The sequence below is a fragment of the Apis florea genome, unplaced genomic scaffold (assembly GCF_048593485.1).
Source record: "Apis florea isolate Af1SG1 unplaced genomic scaffold, ASM4859348v1 contig_2350_pilon, whole genome shotgun sequence".
NCBI lineage: Eukaryota > Metazoa > Arthropoda > Insecta > Hymenoptera > Apidae > Apis > Apis florea.
Genome location: NW_028256565.1, coordinates 4,718,285 through 4,736,728, shown reverse-complemented (window position 1 = coordinate 4,736,728; position 18,444 = coordinate 4,718,285). Strand labels below are relative to the sequence as shown.

The 18,444-nt window shown below is 48.6% G+C and overlaps 1 protein-coding gene across 4 annotated transcripts in view; it reads right to left on the bottom strand.

Annotated features, from left to right (window-relative positions):
* pxb (putative Hedgehog signaling attenuator pxb) overlaps positions 1-18,444 on the bottom strand; it is a 205,861-nt gene that overhangs the window by 17,112 nt on the left and 170,305 nt on the right. For all 4 annotated transcript variants that reach the window (XM_086904737.1, XM_086904738.1, XM_086904740.1 and 1 more), the window contains one exon: positions 16,937-17,049. In XM_086904737.1, coding sequence (XP_086760863.1) covers positions 16,937-17,049 — 113 coding nt within the window. The remainder of the gene's footprint in view (positions 1-16,936; positions 17,050-18,444) is intronic.

Below are 18,444 nucleotides of genomic sequence, written 5' to 3'. Positions count from 1 at the left end.
GTAACCAGAGAGCCGCAACCCGGAGTGCAGGCAGAGTCGTGGTTTCATGTGCTCCGTGTTTCACGGTCCACGATCCGAAATCATCGCGCCGAGATTCACGCCGAGTCGAGTCTGGACAGAGGGCGCGAGAGACGAGGGAGCGTAAACTAGGTACCCTCTCACCCTTCTGCTTCCTCTCCCGGCAAGATTTCAATTTGCCTAATGCCGCCGACTGTCAGGCGTACCGCGACCGCACTTAGCGGTGCTCTTAACGCGCGCCGACCACCGCCAACACGCTGCCCCCTTCTCTCTCCTCTTCTTTCTAGTTACCAGCTTCGTTCGACAAGAGCTGCGTGCGTGAACGTTGGAAGCACGTGGAAACGTGGTGGCGGCAGCACCAGGCCTCACCTACCTTCCGCCTCGGTTCTCACAATCCTATCAATCGTATCTCTCGCTTTTTAACGCACGTTTCCCTCCCTCGTTTCTCTTTATCGATGCCGAGGTTCAACCGAGTTGTTTCGCAAATCCTGGCAATTTATAAACACGCCAATACGATTATTCGAGCAATTGTCGAGCGAGGATATCGTCGCGAATATTATAGTGGTTCGAGGAACGACGCGTAAACTTTGTCGTTGGGTAAGGAGGGAGGGGGAGAGTGTCGTGAAGCGCATATCGCATGAGAAACACTGGGCCCGTTCGTTGAACGTACCTGGAATAGGCCAGTCGTGTTCGTGATCGTGTGTGCTAAACATGGTATCGCGAGCTTGCGGTCGTATAAACGGACTATAAAGCGCTTTGTGGAGTGTCAACCGAGTGGAGCACGCGCGCGCGCGCATTCGTCGAAGGCCTTCCCTTCCCCTCCCATGATGGATACGCATACGGTATTTGTCCCTTTCTTCACACTCGAGAATCGCAAATATTCCCTATAGCACCGGTGATAATTAAAATTATCGAATTTTCGGGATGGAGATGTTCAAGGGGATGTTAGTAATTGGTAGGCCATACAAAGAGGAACCAAGTTCGTCCTTGGGGAGAATGGAAGAGCAGCATGGGGATCGCTCCTGATGAATTTCGAAACTTTAGGTGTGCTTCTAATCAATCCAGTTCCGGCCGAGGTATATATATATATATATATATATATATATATATAATAATCCATCCCTCGGCTTTTGTGTCCTGTGCGGTTTCTCCTCCATATTTCCCTTCAGATATCGGAATGATCTTTCATTAACTTGGACGTCTATATTCGTACAATCTCTTCTCTTTCGCGACGACGCTTCATCGGCCATTCCCTAATGGATTTCATTTCAACCGTATCGGGGAGGAGAACCCGGCTCGCTTCTACGAGGATAGGCGTTGGTGGGAGAAGAAGGAAGGGATCGAAAGGATTCTCGGAGGAAATTGTAGGCGACGCAGAGGCGTTAAAACAAAGAGAATTGGAATATAAAGGGGGGAGGAGGTTCCCTCCCATTGCGTAAGAAAGACGCGGGGAGATGTGGAGAGACGTTTCGTTCGCAGCAATGGCGATCACCTTCTTTCTCGCCTCCTCGCCCCGTTTCTTCGGAAAGCTGCGCCCCGAGTTGGACGTACCAACTCGGTGAATAGGTCGTTTAAGCCGAGCTTTTAACTCGAGCTAATTAACTGCCTTTTCTGTGTTTCTATCTGGTTCCGACGCGTGCACCCGGCTCTACCTCCTTTCCTCCCACTCGTTTCCATTCCTTCTTTCACAGCTAACCTGCTGCTCGTCGTATTACACGTCACGCGTGTATTAACCGTCTACAATTGCATCTGTATTATTATTCGACGACGAGTTTCTCGTGGAAGAAGGAAATTCTTTTTTTTTTGTTCAAGGAACGATCTCTGGAATATTTCTGCTCGAGATATAAATATAATAAATCAGAATATAATAAGTGGAGAGGAAGGAATGAAAACGAGAACGAAAGGCGCGAAGGACGAACATTGTTCGTTTGAAGAAACGAGATCGATTCACAAGATCGGTTCTCGACGCGTTCTCGACAAAGCAAATCGGAACAAGCTTTAGAACCATATTAAAGGATATTTGGCCGCGCAATTTATCCCAAGGTATATACGGGTGTGCACGTAACCAGAAGCACGAACCGGTTAAATCCGAGAGCTCGTAGCGGCGGTGTAGCGACCCTTAGCCGACAAGCGCATCGGATTTTGAAGTTTACTCGCCGCTACACAGTTTCTCCTAAGCTTCTCGAAACTACAAATTTTGCATATCAATGCGCATGGATACATCCCCATGCCTGCCGACTCGATAAACGACTTTCTACCCCACACCGATATCCTTTTACCTTCCATCCACCCACCACACTGGATTCTCGATTCCTTCTCTTCCCGGTCGGTAATATCGTTGCCTTCCTGCTATTCCTGAATATATACATACACACACACACACACACACACACACACTGTATACGGAAATCCCGTGTCTCCACCCCTTTTCGAGCTCGAGCAAGTTTTACATATATACGAATAACACGCTATATCCACACGGAAAATTGAATCGAGGGTCGATCGAAAAATAATCTCGCAAATCTTATTAAAAAAATTTCCTCGAATGCAAAGTATCCATTAATAGGGTGGAAAAAGAAGGAAAAAGAAAGAAGCTTAATCAAGGGACGATCAGGAAGACGATTTATCAACCTTCAAAGTTGTTCGTGGACCCCTTTAGGAGGAGCATAAATCCCGTCGATTTATCTCGGCGGGCGCACTATATATATATATATATGTATACACACACCGTGGCGCAAAACCAAATCCAACCAACCCCCATCCACACAGCCCTGTTTGTACAAGCAGGGATATTGTTTTGCCGCTATCGCGGCCACCGTGGAACGGTACACACCGTTATCAGCAAGGGTTAGCATAGCGGAGGCATTATTTCCGTCCGGTCAAGTGACCTCCCACGCTTTGGTTATCGGCCACCAACCGATCCGGATCTCCTCAACCGTCTCCGTACCGCCCTTCCCCGGAGAATCATCCATGCATGGACGATCCCTTTATGGGCACGGGATGGCAACGACCCGAACCGCCGTTTTCTCCGCCCGTGCTTAGATAAATCGTGGGATGGGACGAAGGTCGCCGTGGAAAATCGCGAATCTTTCCTTACCTTCCTTCTTTTTTTCTTCTTTCTTTTTTTTTTCAACCAACGGTTTTTAAACTACTACACGTAAGCGAGAAAAAAATTCGAAATTCCGGGGTTGAAAGATAAGGTTTGTTTGGAAGGTGTTCGTCGGTGGAACGAGGACGATGGATCGCGACGCCCTTTAATATTTAACCCGACGCGAGAATCTGTGGTGGCCGGTGAGAAAAGGTAGGGGAGCCGATGAAAGTCTAAACGGGGAGGGGAGGGAAGAAAGTAATCTCTCGAGGGGTGTGTACAGAGTGGGCGCGTGTGCAGGTGTGCACGTGCCGCAACGCGCGCCGCTTGATTGAAACACCGCGAACATTTAAATTGCGAAAGTTTACGAATAAATTTGCGCGCCGCCGCTTCTTCTCGCCGCGTCCCATATCCGAGTTTACCCTCCTCTCTTCTTCTTCTTCTTTTTTTCTTTCTTTTGGATTTACCTAACGAGCTCGAAATACGAATACACTCTCTCTTGGAAAATGGTTGAAAAACGGATTCCTCCCTTATCGTGGCTCGACTTTCGCCGCGGATAATATATATATATATGCAACGACAATTCAGAGGAGAGGAATTGCCAGTTACTCTGGATTTATCTATTTCACCATCGACTCGATCCGTCAAAGGGAAGGCGGCCTCACAAGGAAGAAACGTAGTGGTCTATGACTAATCCGATAGAAGCTCCTACCTTCTATGGATAGGACGGGTGGTCTAGGTTCGAGGGTCATTGAAGATGCGGAGAAGTTGGCGGACGAGAGTTTGCACCGGCGAATAAGGAAGAGATACTAAGAGGGAGGGTGGTATGGGAAGGTGGGTTAGTAAGTGAAACGGAGCTTGATTAACCAGCCGTCTGACTGAGACTGGCGAGTTCGAGTTGGAGGGAGAGGGCTCGAATGGCGTCGTAATGACTTCAAAGGTGCTTGGAGGATCGGGCAAGGTGTGCAGTCACGTCAGACGTCTCTGAAGTTGTACAATGTCCCTCGAGCGGGGTCCCACTTGGCGCCCGCCAACCGCATTATGCATTACCAGAAAATCGGCACGTTAGACGAGATGGAGGATCCTTTGATTGAGGCAATAACGTTTCCGGATGGATATCTGTCCGATATGTATCTCGATCAAGTGGGCTGCTACTCCTCGAATTCGACTCTGACCGACCTTTGATTGATTCTTTTTAAATAAAACCGATCTTCCTCGAGACTTGAGATTGTTCGCTCAAACTGGAAATATCCGTGGTATTTTCGAGGGAAGCGGAGGGCAAGGAGGCGAGAAAAGGATGATCGAGAAGCAGGGAGCAAGAGGTCACTGTTTGTCGTGGCTAAAAGCATTGGCGATATTATATGGATGCGGTGTCGGATGTCCTGGCGTCTACCTACCTCGTACGTTTCCCGGTATCCGATTACCGTTTACGTCCCGAACGAGCGCCATCCTCCGATTTCGCAAGGAGAACGCAAGATCTCAACCGTGGTTGAGATTGCGGCCAAAGTTCTTTCGCGACCACCACTTTCCCCTTTCGATCGACTTGTGCATACTTTACAGAAAACAGAAAGATCTTCACTGGAATTGTTAGCGATTTCAAGGAGGAAATACGACGTCGACATCAAGTAAATCGTATTTACGCGGTTAAATCATTTTTCTCTTCCTATTCCTCCCTCGATCCCTTGTTTTCCTTCTACCTCTGCGCTTTCGGCGATATATATATATATAGTCGATTGGAGAAGATCCTCTCGACGCGTCGAAAGGAAATTAATAAAAATCCATATAGCGCATATCAACGAGGCCGAATCGATTTTTATCGCCGTCAGATTAGATGGATTTTCACGGGGAACGATTCAATCTCCCTGTCTCCGGGTGGGGATATGGGTCAAGGGCCGTTGGAATTCGTATTTCAGGAGCATCACGTTGACGTTCTGGCAGACTTTAATCGCATCTGCACCGTGCGTTCAACGCGGCCTGTCACTCGTCAAGCTCGAATTCGATTTGCTCATCCACCTCTCTCTCTTTCGATCGCATCACCTTTGTCCCTTCGATGAGGGAGAGAGCATTTTCTCCGATTCCGGCTCGCGCTGAATATTCAAGAGACGTTCGTTCGATGGATGGCTTAGCGACACGATAAGAGGGGGAAAAATTGGGAGAAAGAAGCATAAAGATAGAGGAAGAGAGAGGATGGGTATTATTCTTGGGAAGGCGAGGAAATTAGCTCTCGCCAGTTTTAATATCCGTTTTATTTTATTTCGCGCCACGATGCTCTTGGAGAAGCATCGTTATCTCGCGCGCCCTCCCTTCTTTCCCTCCCTTCTTTTTTAGGCTTTTGTCGCGCGCGTTGGATGTTGATCGTTGGAGGGAAAGAAGGATTGAGGAGAGGGATCGGCCTGAGAAATCGGCCTGTTCCAATTTTCTACGCCAATTATTATTATTATCCGTTAGAAATGGAAATTTAATTTTTGATTCAATTTATTTTTCTTCCGCTTCGGTTATCGAGCTCGATTCGATTTTCAAATATGCGCACGATGAAGCGCAAAAGCCCCGCCCCCCTCTCGAATGTAAATTCGCGAAATTAATTTAAGTAAGAAACGCGGAGATGGGTTGTTCCCTCTCGACGTCGTTTCATGACGCTTGTATTTCTTGAGATTACTAAATAGACCGTAACCAGAGACAGAGAGAGAGAGAGAGACAGAGAGCAAATTGGACGCGCCGCAACAGAGGTAAATCACCTCTAAATGATCTTCCTTCTCCGTCCGTCCCTCGCTCGGCATCCGCGAGGGCATCCGGCCTAAATGACGATCTCTCCTTTGAACGAGGTCAGGTACCATGGCTGCCATGGCTTCTCATTATTGCTACGTGAGGGAATAATTAAAGCGACGAAGAGATTAAGAGGCTCGCGAGTATCACGGACCCTTAACTCGTCCCGTCGAGGATTTTTATCTTCGCCGTTTCCCTCTCTTTCTCTCTCTCTCTCTCTCCCTCCGCGAATCGTCACCCTCTCGAGGCCGAGTGCGGAATTATCGCTTTGTACTCTTGAGCACACTTCCCGGAAAACCCCGACATTTTCGACATTGTTGAAACAAGTTATTAACCCAAAAAGCGAAAACGATTTAAACGTCGAGAGTTTATCGGGGAGCGGGGGACAACGTTAGACGGGGAAAACTTGGTATCGCGCAACGATTGCATTCCCACGACTTGCCTTTCATTTTTTCCGTGACAGGCGGAGGAAAGAGGGAGGAACGACGAGTATTGCATCGCATGGACGAGTGGCGCATTAACGAGAACGCGAGTGTCGTCTCCTCGAGAAGATGATTTAACCGAGTTTGAATTCGATTCGATTTCCTTCTTATCTCCCTTATATCTGGTTGTCGCTTCAACGTTAACAGTCAATTCTGTTTACGAAACTGCCTTTCTCCCTATCCACGCCTCTTCGATCATCGATCTTCTTTCGTTCGAGAGAATCGTCGCATCGAAACGGGATAATTTTAATAATTCGAACCGTGGTTGATAGATCGAACTGCGTGGCGCGTAGCATTCTATCTGCGGCGATCGCCCCCAATGAGCTGCACGACCAGCGAATGTAATCGAATTCTATTCGAAGCCGGCGCTCGGTATTAATTGAATCAGTAACTCGCCAAAGAACTACTTCCCGTCAAATTTCCATTTGTCGCGCAGTTGCGGTCGGCGTAAACGCGTGCGCGCGACAAATGCCAATTTTCCGGCGATTCGTAACCGGCAACTACCGTTAATCAACGTCCTATATATTACCAAATCTAAATCGAATGAACTCGTTAAACCCGTGTATACACCGATCCAACTATATCCACCGCCTCTCCAACCTACTATACTTCTCTACATCCTCTCGAACGAATCGTCCAATCGTGCCTCTCCCTTCCGATCAAAACCTTCTCCTCCTCCCCGTAAACTGTGCGGTGTTTGAAACGACTCGACTCCTTTTCTTTCTCTCCTCGTATCCCCCAGCCACCGACCGTCACAGCCGCCAATAAGAGCCGTATCCACGATACGACCAACCACCATCCCTACCTAATTGGCAGGGAAGCGAGCGAGGAAGGCAACCTCCTCGAGGCTCCAATACCCCAAGGAATTCCACTCCGCCGGAAGACGGCGGTTTGGCCCCTCGCCTCTCTCTGTCTCTCTGACAGAGTTTCCTCCATTTGGGGAGGAGGCGGCGATGCAGGGTCGAAATTGGCGGCGATACGCCAATAATTCGCGAAATGCAATTGCGCAGACTTGGAGAGGCGAGCGGATTACGTACAGGGGGCTCTGCTGCGGTCCACGGCAAGATCCGCTCCGCTCCCTTATCACGGATGCGGCGGTTCCCTCGAGTGCGGTTCGCATACTCGACATAGCGCGACTGGCGTAACGTCGCATTAGAGGGGGCCGCAGCATCCATCCACCGACTAATCGACGCCGGTGAGGTCGGCTTGTATTAACGGGGTGCGCCTCCTCCCTATTCCCCCGCTGTATTAACACACAGGGGGCGGCTATTCACTTCGCTGGAGCGTGCACTCCGCGCGAGATATGCGCGCGGACGAATACCAGCATCGTCCAGCGCGCGCACAACCTCCTCCTGGGCGTCCTAAGCGTCTCCTCGCCAGGGATATACAGGGTCCCTGAATATGCCCATGAATATGGATGTCCGATCCGTGATCGAGTCGCTCTTCGTCGGATCAATCGCTCCTCCCTTCCTGGATGGATACGCGTAGGATGGATCTATTTAGTAAGGAGTAAAGTTTCCCTCGGTAATTTATTTCTGCTTCAGATCCACCGGCCAAATCTCTGTTGTTCGAACCGGTGCCAAGAATTATATTGTACGTTATACGATTCGTGGAAAAATGGATGGGACGAAGTTCGTTTACTGCCCGAACTTTATTCTTCTCTTCTCTTAATTATTTATATATATATCCTTCGAGAAAGACCTTCGAAGAGTTCAGACTCACCCCTACCTCCCTCTGCCTGGCAAATTAAAGTCTTCGTCTCGCTCGTGTTATTTCACGAGGGTGAAGAAAGAATCGCGAGGAAAATAATCGCATTTAACGCGATTACAAATACCGCGCGACAATGTCGCGCGTTAGCTTAGCCGCGGTTGAATAAACCGCGCGCCGCTTCCCCCCCCCCCCAGGAAAAGATTAAACACAGATTTTCCAACGGTTTCTCCTCGCTCAAGCACCACGACGAGCGTGAGATAATAATCTCGAGCACCTTACGTACGTACACACACACACACACACACCGTCGATACGATATTCCGCTTCTATTCCGCGGGAGGAAGTGGTGGTTTTCTTCTCTTTCACCAGCCGCCATTCTCCACGGCTCTTTTTTTCGTGTGTTTCGCGAGCGTGTTTCACGATTTTCTTTTCCCCCACCCCAATTACGAGTGGTGAGAAAAAAAGCCGCCGAGGGGGGACAAAAAAGTCGCGGGCGGGTGAACGACCGGCCGCGCGAAATCGTCGAGTTCACGAATGAAAGCGTAACGAGGCGGGTACGCGCGCACACGCAATCATCCCCTGTGTGAATGGGGCGAACGCCGCAAGAGTCACAGGTGCGCGGAAATAAACAAGGAAAAGAGGGGAGGAGGAAGAGGAGGAGGAGGAGGGTTACAATTTCGACGGTTGCGACGGAAGGAGGGGTGAACGGGGGGTGGTGGTGAAAACGAGGCGAGCGGGCCGAGCGGAGGAAATCCGCGGGTGTCGAGGCATTTGTGCCTGTGGAAACGAGTCACTGCCCCTTGCAAATGAGCCAGGCGCACGGAGAGATGCGGGGAGAGCTGTCTGGTATTCAACGTCGATGTACGCGAGGAGAGACAATGACGATGACGTAATTATAGCCAGTTAGGGTAATATCCCAGGCTGTGAAACTGCAATGGTGGCTGTGGGATTAGGAGGACGTAGTCCGCCGCTTCTCCCTTCAACCTTACTCCCCCGGCCAGGGACTCTCCTCTCGTCTGCTCCGATTCGTAACGTGCAACGTAATCCTTCCGTTTGTATCGATATTACGATTAAGTTGAAAGAAAATTCGATCGGATCGCGTTGCAAAGCGAATTGCAGCAAAGTTTATTCGTATTCTTTCGATCTTCGGGTCGAGTCAAATTTTGTATACAATCAATTTCGGGGATGATGTTCGATCGAAGGTTTGAGAGACCCTGGCTGCAATCTCTCAGCTCGCATTCACGGGCATATCACAGCGACAATGGAATTGTGTCTAGTCGCGTAACCAATGGAGGAGGAATCCGACAGTCCTGGGCCAGGACTACGGTTACAAAGGAAACTGTCGGAATGCAACGGTATATAAGATGCAACGGGAACATGATCCGCTCGACGGATGCGAGGCCATCGAGTGACCGGCAAATTCCATGGATTAACCCTCTTAACCGATTTAACGGATTCTCTCGAGGTTCCATCGAAATCGGCGTAATCGAGTTTCGTATTCGAATATCGTGGGAAGAATAATATCGATGGAAGAAAGTTTGGACGATCGGGCGGTAGACAACGATTACACCTCGAACAGCCCCGTGAAACTACGACGACAACCCATTCAAGGGATCGTGACACCTTCCGCGACACCTTCCAGTTTGAATCGACGTCACCCACACGTAGATAGAAATCAGTCCGGAACTGTCTCCGACGTCTGCGACACGACGTTGGAGCGGGAGTGATCCTCGAGGGCGACACTTTCGCCGCGTTGAATGCCGCCTCCTTGCTCCTGACGGCCTGTCATCACCAATTATAACCCATTCAGGGCTTGCGCGGGTTAAATTACCCATGGATCCACCGTTTCCCCCTTGCACGGTATCCGCCGTGTGTATATGCAGAAACAACGAGCATGATTCACCGTTCCCCGAACGCGGCATCATCCGACTTCGGCCGAAATTATCGTGATGGATGCGCCGCGTGCAGCGCAACCGGACTTGGCTGCGTTCCGCGACCGTCCGTCTTCTAATGGCCTCCCCCGAGGCGGTCACAATGGGCCCTTGATTGCAACCAGGCTCGAAAACAAACGTTAAGTGAAAAATCGATTTTTTTTAAAAAAGCGGTGAAAGTGGAATTGATCCGAGAGCAAACAACGCGAGAAGGAAGAAGGAAGAGGAAAATAGTTCGAATATGCCGTTATTTCGTTGTTTAATCTCGCGTCTCGACTCGATGTTTCCTCTCGCGGAAACATCGAAAGGTAAAAATCGGCAACGACGCTTTGCACCGTTGCCGTAGCGTAAACACGTATCCCGAAAGATTTAATTCCACGGGGAGTCGGGTGTTTCTCCAAGGGGAGGGACGTTCCGTTTCTTACACCGGCTGCGTTCCTCGGTAATATCCGTAAGTGCATCCCGCGATTTTCTTCTGCACGTGCACTTCTTACCAATGTCTGTCCGCCCGTGCGGCAGGATCCTTCTCCTCCCCCCCTCCCCAGCCGGGGAGGGGTGGATGGCGCGCGCGCGCCAGCAAGAAGGCGGAAGAAAGGAGCGGAAAGCGTACTTACGTGCCGGGTTCCCAAAGACATCCGGGGCGCAACGTTAACAAGCAACGACGACTCGCAACGACGACTAGCAAAACCGAAGGAAACGACGAAGGCAGCGCGTGGAGTGTGGAACTAGACCCGAGTCTAGCCCAGACACCGGCCACTCTACATAATTGCTGCCTATTGTGCGCCCGCCTTTCCATCCCCCGAAGCGTCACCCCGAGCAACCGTATTTTTCACCACCGACGCTCCTTGCGAGTTACGCGGTAGGATCTCGTGACCCAGACACGAATATATATATATATAGGGAATAAATTCAAGCTGGTGGCGTCACGGTAAGCGAGTAATGAAACTTATCCACGAACAAACGTTTGCAACATTTTCCTACAACTCCTTTCTCCGCTTTGATAGTTTCTCTCTTTTTTTTTTTTTTACGCCTCTTCAAATTTTCCACCTCTTTGCCCGATATCATATATGTATGTATATATATACGCATAAGGATGGAGAAAATGAATTGGCGAAAATTCGAGCAAATAAATTTGGTTTACCGTTTCGTATCGTTTCCTTGTTGGCAGTTGGAAGAATTCTGGAGGACGAGTGGCGTAGGCCTCGATGGAGCGGGGCATAATCGGATTTCCACGCGGAGATGAACGGGCGCGCGGCGTGAAATGGAAAGGGATTCGGTAACCGCGTTGTTTGCCATACGAGATAACCGGGGCTGCACTTGTTTGTTAATCTCGTGTGTACGACGAAACTGTGTCGGCTGTATCGAAGAAGCGGTCGTGCAATGCAGATCGTTAAAGCATCGTGTCGCGGTCGTGACCCGGATGCAGAGACAAAGTCGAAAAGGTGTGGAGAAAGGGGGAGGGCAAAGGGATGGTGGAGTGGCCTCCGTCCGTTTTCCTCTTACTCGCGATCTCTACATCGTCTCGAATCTGTGCCACGGCAAGTGGAACGTAAGTAACGTTGAAAAATATCGTCGAACCGACCATTTCCTCCGCCTCATTCCTCTCTCTCTCTTTCTCTTCTTTCCATCGGTGGAGGGCGCGGCGGTTCAACCTGGAACCAACGATCTCGCCTCCCTCCGTGTTTATCGTTATTGTGCCGCGCGTGCACAATTTGTGCCGGATTCGGATCGAAGATTCGGATTAACGAAGTACGCGCCTCGTCGAAAGGAGGAGGAAAGGGAGGAAGGGGAATGGGGTTCGTTCCGCCGAAAGGTTTTAACCCTCGCGCACGACCGCCCCTCTTAAATCCGATTTCCAACGAGATCCGCTCGTGGAAGAGAGGCAAGGCCGCCGAGAAAGTGAACATTAGTTATCGATGAGGGGGGAAGGAAGTAGGCAGCGTCTAATCCGATTGAGGATTAATACTGCCTTCTGTAAGCCGCTTCGAAGATCATAATTCAAAATTCCGCATCCATCGATCAATTTAGACCCCGCACATGGTAACGTAGCGTTGAAGACAAAAGTGTTCCTCTTAAAAACTCGAAGAATCGATTTTTCTTTTTTCAACATTGCCGGGAAGGGGGAAGAGAAACGAAACAGCCGTTTCTTCCCCGGCGAGAAGAGATCCGGCGAGATTTGGCGGTCGTTGAACGCGTTCCCGCGGAAATGGACGAGGATAGCTTCTCGTCGTTTTTCGAGGATAGCTTCTGTCTAGACGCGCCTCTATCCCCGTAAGGGATAGTTACCGCAGAAAAGGTGCGCGAAAGGGGGGCCGGGGCCGATGATAGCCGGTCGGGCCGGGCGAAACGGTGAAAAATATAGGTTAGATTAGGCGAAGAGGTATTGCCGGGAGCGTCGGGGGGGCGGGGCGGTGACGGTTAAATAAAGGCCGCGGGATCTCAGCCCTCCCCGTCTGCGCGCCACGCTTCGACGGAGGCATTTCTTTCAGATTTTTAAAGCTCGCTCCACCGAGCCGTTCCTCTTTTTCCGGGATAAGGAAAATAAACGGGAGAAAAAGGGACTCCACCCGCGCCGGTTATCGGATACGATCCTCCAACGATCATCCGTGGAATGCGTGAGGCAAGGCCGATGATACATACAACAATAGGTAGGGACAAGAAGGGGGTTGTTGAGGTTCGGTCAACGACATCGCGCTAGAATGGAAATTATCGGGGATCGCGCTGTAACAAACCCGTTTCTTCTTCTATTATTAGTATACGTGCTCCTACCACACATATACGTGTGCACAGTCTGTTATTGAGAAAATTTTTGCTATCGATCCACCCACGGAATATGGAATATTTATCGGAGGAAAGCTCCAAAGGGGAAATGGAAACTGTTGCGTGTTGGTGGTGATGGTGGTGCAATCCTGGATAGCAGCCATTTTCGGATTAACGAGAAGAAATATGTTTTACCCATTAACGGAAAAGGATATTTGAATTCGAAACACACACATCTTTTTTTTTCTTTTCTTTTCCCAATCGCAAAATAATACCACCAACGAGCCGACGATCGTTCGAGTCGAATCAAGGATCGCATCGAGCGATCGACAAAGGCGTTTCTTCTAGGCGTGAAACCACAACGTGAAAGGGAAAATTCGCCCACGAAGTAAGTCGCCGCGCGATCGAAATCGCGCGTGTCTTTTTAATCGCGATCTCGAACAACTCGCACGAGTTGTACAAGCGTAGCGTGCATGCAGAGAGGGAAAGAGAAGAGAGAGAGAGAGAGAGAGAGAGAGAGAGAGAGAGAGAGAGGACCGCTCTCGAGTCGTTCCGAGCAAACGCGGAGAACCAACACGACCACGCATAGTTTGTATGCTAATCAGAGCCGTGTTCGCTTCCATCGTAATCAGGCTATCCTCGTCCCGTCACAGTGATACGCGCTCGTTCCATCCTTCTCCCGCCCCCTCTACCCCTCAGCTGCGATGCTATTTCCTGCTCGACCCGATGCGCCATCGTCGCAACCGTTCAAGCCAATTCGCGATAATTCGACACTGTTGTTTTAAACAGTGGGAGTGGGACAAGAACGGGACAGAAGTGTCTTTCTTTCGAACCGATCGCCGACAAATTTATTAATGGACGTAATCGAATATCATCGTTTCGATTAAATTTTTTCGAAAATTTCCATTCATTTCTTTCCTTTTTTTTTCTTTTTTACGTAATTTTGATAGCGCTCGAGCACGATGGGGAATTGTTTACGTTTAACAATGACGAGTTGAAACTCGAATTCGTGGCATTCAAAAATAGACAACAAGTGTATGGATTATAAATACGTGAACTCATTACATACTTTTATAATTAATTTGTTCGATAAATTTATTTAAAGGGGGAAATAATTTTGCAAGTATTTAAAAGAAAAATAAAATAAACGTCGAATATAACGTGTCAAAAGTAATATTTTTTCAAATTGGATGGACCGAAATGTTTTTAATTGTAATCCGGACTATGATTAATAAATAACGGATACATCACACGTAATAATAAATGTTTGCCAATTTTTAATAATAATTGTTTATCGATCAAATTAATGAATAGACACATAACGAGCCCACGATTCCGTTCCGCGCAACTCCGCGTAACGACAACCGTATTTGATACCAATTACACAACGGTATAATTGATGTATCAATTATAATCTCAAAGGGAAATCCCCCAAAGGAAAACAAAAATAATATCCAATTGGACCGAAATCGAAACCGAAACCGGACGGATTCTCCATTCCCGACTAAATTTCTTACCGCGATTAATAAATAAATAAACTAACAGAGAATCGTCGTCGAACGATTTCTCGCGAGCTCGATAGAATTGCAAGGTTTATCGCACGAGGAAGTATAAACGCGTACACGTTTTCTCCGCGAGGATCGTGCAAGGCGCGGCGGCAGGACACGGCCGTTCGAGAAGAAGAGGAAGAAGAAGCTCGAGGAAGAGCGATGTGTGTGTGTGTGTATACCACCCACAAAGACAGAGATCTCGAGACCGAGAGAGTCGGTAACACTTGAGATACCACGCTTGTGGCCCACGATAATGGCCGACTATTACGATAAACCGAAAAAAAACTATGGGCTACACACAGGCACTCGGTTGTGCAAACAGACGTCGTTTCTGGCCCGGCCAACAAATTATCCACGCGAGGCCGATCTTGGAATAATAAAAACTAGCTTGTAGCTTACGCGATGCGTGGAAAAAAAGTTCGTCCCCTATTGAGTAAAATTTCAGAGAAATTTTGACGAATGGAGATAGGGAGGAGGAGAAAGAAAGAAACGTGTGACGTAACACGATACACGAATTACAAGAGATACCGTGCTCGAGCGATAATGATTGTACAATGATAACCGGTTGGAAAAGGGGAGCGGGACAGGGCCGGCATTGTGACGACCTGCGCGGTCAACCTTCGAGAAGGCTCGCCTCTCGATAAAAATACGACACGCCGTGGTGGATCCTGAATACGGGGCCTCTGTGCGATCCAAAATCGTCTTGGCACGGTGCCGATCCTACTACGGAGCCCGAGTTCATCGATCGTCGCATCATCGATCGCCGCGTGCTTCCCCCCCCCCCGTGGCGCGCGTGAAATTAGTCGTCGCTGCCTCTTTGCCAGACTCTCCGCTTTTTCATCCCCTCCTCCATCAATTCGAATTAATTTAAAATCTTCGATCAACCTATTCGATTTAAGAATAGAAGAATTTTCGAAAAGAAAAGGAAAATCATTAGGAAAATGTTAGGAAACGCTTTTAAACTGGATTTCGAACGAAATTTCACGCGTTGTCGCGCGAAATTCTTCTACCTTCTTCGTAGACGGGGATGGTATCGTGGCAGGGCCAATCCCCTGCGACCATTTTTCTCCCGTCGTATTTCATTTTTTACCGCTACGAGCGTTATAAGGCAACGAGAGAGAAAGAGAGACAATGTCCGAACGGGGGGAACCCGGGCGAACTTGTAAATCTTCGAGCCGCGTTTCTGCGGTGGATGCATATTTCTTCCGCGGTAAGAGGCCCGATCGTGGCCAACTTGTGCTTACGCGGGCACAAAAGGGGGCTATGCGCTATCCATCGTGTTAGAGATTATCAGTGCGACGCTGTACTCTCTCTTTCTCTCTTTCCCTCGTCGCACGCCCAATTTCTTTCAATGCCCTATTTCTGGCTAATTTAGCTACCCATTGAACGCTCCTTTACTTCCTTCTCTGTGGTCCCTTTGTCTGAAACTTGTGATCGAGACTCTGAGCTGATTTTTCTCGATAGGAACGTAGAATCGAATTTATATGGAATGGTTAAAAAAAAAAAAAAAAAGTTTTAGAGTCGTAGAGTGTTAATTTTTGTCAAAAAATCCAAAATTGTTTTTTTATCCACTTATCATGCACGCGCAACCGACGCGCTAACATTCACTCTCGGCCCTCGATCGCTCGTCACGCATCAAAAATCGTTCCTATGGTAAATACTCTGCAGCAAAAAGAGTATTAAGATATTATACTCTATATATATATACGTAAAATTAATTATAATAGAAAATAAAAAGGAAAAACTGGTCTTAATCTTTTGAGGAATCGATTTGAAAATAGAATCAACTTTCAAAATTATTCATTTCGAAATTTCTTTTCTTTGGTAGATTGTTAAGCGTTATTCGAGCTAAAAGTTACGAATCATCCTGCACGTATATTTTAACCGTTAGCAGAGAGCACGCTAGATGATTGTAACGGTACGATTTATTCTAGGATAATTAACCGTTCACCGGAATAACAATCACCTTCGCTTCCTGTACGCATTAAGATTCATTTTTCCTATGCACCTCGTAACGTGCAGTTACCTAACTTCCTACGAACGAGGCGAACGAGGCCAAACAAGGAAGGATTCCGGAAGTTGGTCGTAAAGAGGCAATGATGTCATTCACACGCCAGAACGGTGATGCGAAATGGTCTATTTTTTCGCCAATTTAATGGCCACTAGAATGCCAATGACGCCTTTTTCTTTCTTTTTTTTTTTTTCTTCCCTCTTTCGATCAAAGTGTCTACCAGCCTTTTCCCTGCCCCTCCTTCGAACTGCGAATAGCCACTCGAACCTTTGAAATATGGTTACAACCCGATCGACCTCGAGAACCTCCGAACGTTACGATGTCCGCTCGGAATGAAACCTAGTCTTTATTACCACCGTGTCACACGGTGTCCGCCACGACCCTGCAGAGAGTTTTATACACGGGAATCAAACTTTTATACGCTTTTCCCTCTTCCCTGTTACACGCGCGCGTTTTTTTATACGCTTGATCGATTCCACTGCGCCGTCACACGTGTGTTATTTTACATTCTTCAATCGTAATCGTCAACATAATTTCTTACGAAACTTTTAAATGTGTATCGTTATCATCGTATGTAATAAAAATATGAAAAAAAAAAAAAAAAAAAAAAGGTAAGCACTCACTTCCAAAAAACGACGGACACGATCGCTGCCATCAGCAGAAGTACCACCGCGCAGGTGATGATGAGGGCGGTGCTTTGAAGCGATGGATTCGTGTGGTACGACGCGTCGATCATCTGCAAAACAAGAAGCAAGCATCCTTCGTTAGACGACGGCTCAATAATCGCCATCCCCCGAATATAATTCATCCAATAATACGTTGTGCGCCACTATTCATATTCTAATTTCTAGGTTTCGGTGTCTGCGCGGAACCTTCCGTTCCGTCAAGGTGAATACCAGTGATCGAACATTGGGAGCACGTGCACCGACTGTGAAACCGGCTGCACCGCACATCGTTCAGATTAATCGATCCGCTCCAACGAACCGTCACTATCGTTAAAACTTTCAGGAATTCGCGATAGGGAAGAACTTGGTTGACAGCAATTCTCGTCCACCAGCGTTATCGACCCGTTGCAACTTCGCGTTCTTCGCTTTCGAAGAATCACGCCGCTAAAAACTTTTTTGCGACGCGTCCAAAAGTAAGTAAGCAAGCAAGGATTAATCGTAAAAATGTCTCGCTAAAAAGCAGAAGCGGGGAATGTTTCGTATCGCGCGCTTGGCTCGCGTCACGAAGGGGATGTCGACCCCTTCTCCGTGAAAAGGAAAAGTGATTTTCGCGCGGGTGAAACTTCCGCTCCATCCATGGGCCCGGCCCATTGTCGCGGATCGATCGATCGGCCGAGGCATTGTGAGCGCGAGACGCGGCTGAGAGAAGGGATGGATGTTCAAAGGAGGATCGCTTTGGGGATTTAACACGGCGTCGATAAACCTTCCCCCTCTCCATTATCCGGTCCACGTTTCGGGGACACGTTGGAGAGACGCCAAGCTCGATCGACCACGATCCTCCCGCGACCGTGGAAAATTCTGTATTTTCAATTTCAACGGTGGTCGACGCAAACTAACTCGAGGAAGATGCACATAGCACCTCCGGTCCCAGTTTTGTTTCTCGATAGAGACACCGTGGCTAAATGTCTGGAAGAGAAGGGAGAGGAATATCGCGTTTGGCCGGTGTCCAAGGAAAGCAGTATTTATCAAAGGCTCCCTTGTTGACGAGCGTGCGCGTCTCGCGGCGTAAGTGCACACCAACCAACCCCTTTTCGCGCTAGGAGAAAACGACTCGGCGATTCTCTCTTCCTTGCTCATCGCTCATCATTACGGGGGTTATTAATGGGCGCGAGCTAATGGATTCAGCCGGAGTGCTAGACGGAATTCCTCCGACCACCACTTTCTCGACACGCGTTTTTCCGGGGATGGCCACGGGAAATAAAAGGCAACCGAGATGATGTATCGTCTCGAGGAGGAACGCGATTTCCTCCTCTCGAGATTTCAGGAGATGCGCAGAGATTCTTTTTTCCCAGTCATTGTCCCCCCCCGTCGAACAAAGTCGTGTTTCACGCGCGTGCATCGCGAGAGACTTCCTCAAAGACGACGAAAGCAGGGGGAGAGGGCTCGAGGGAGAGGCAGGCGTTTTC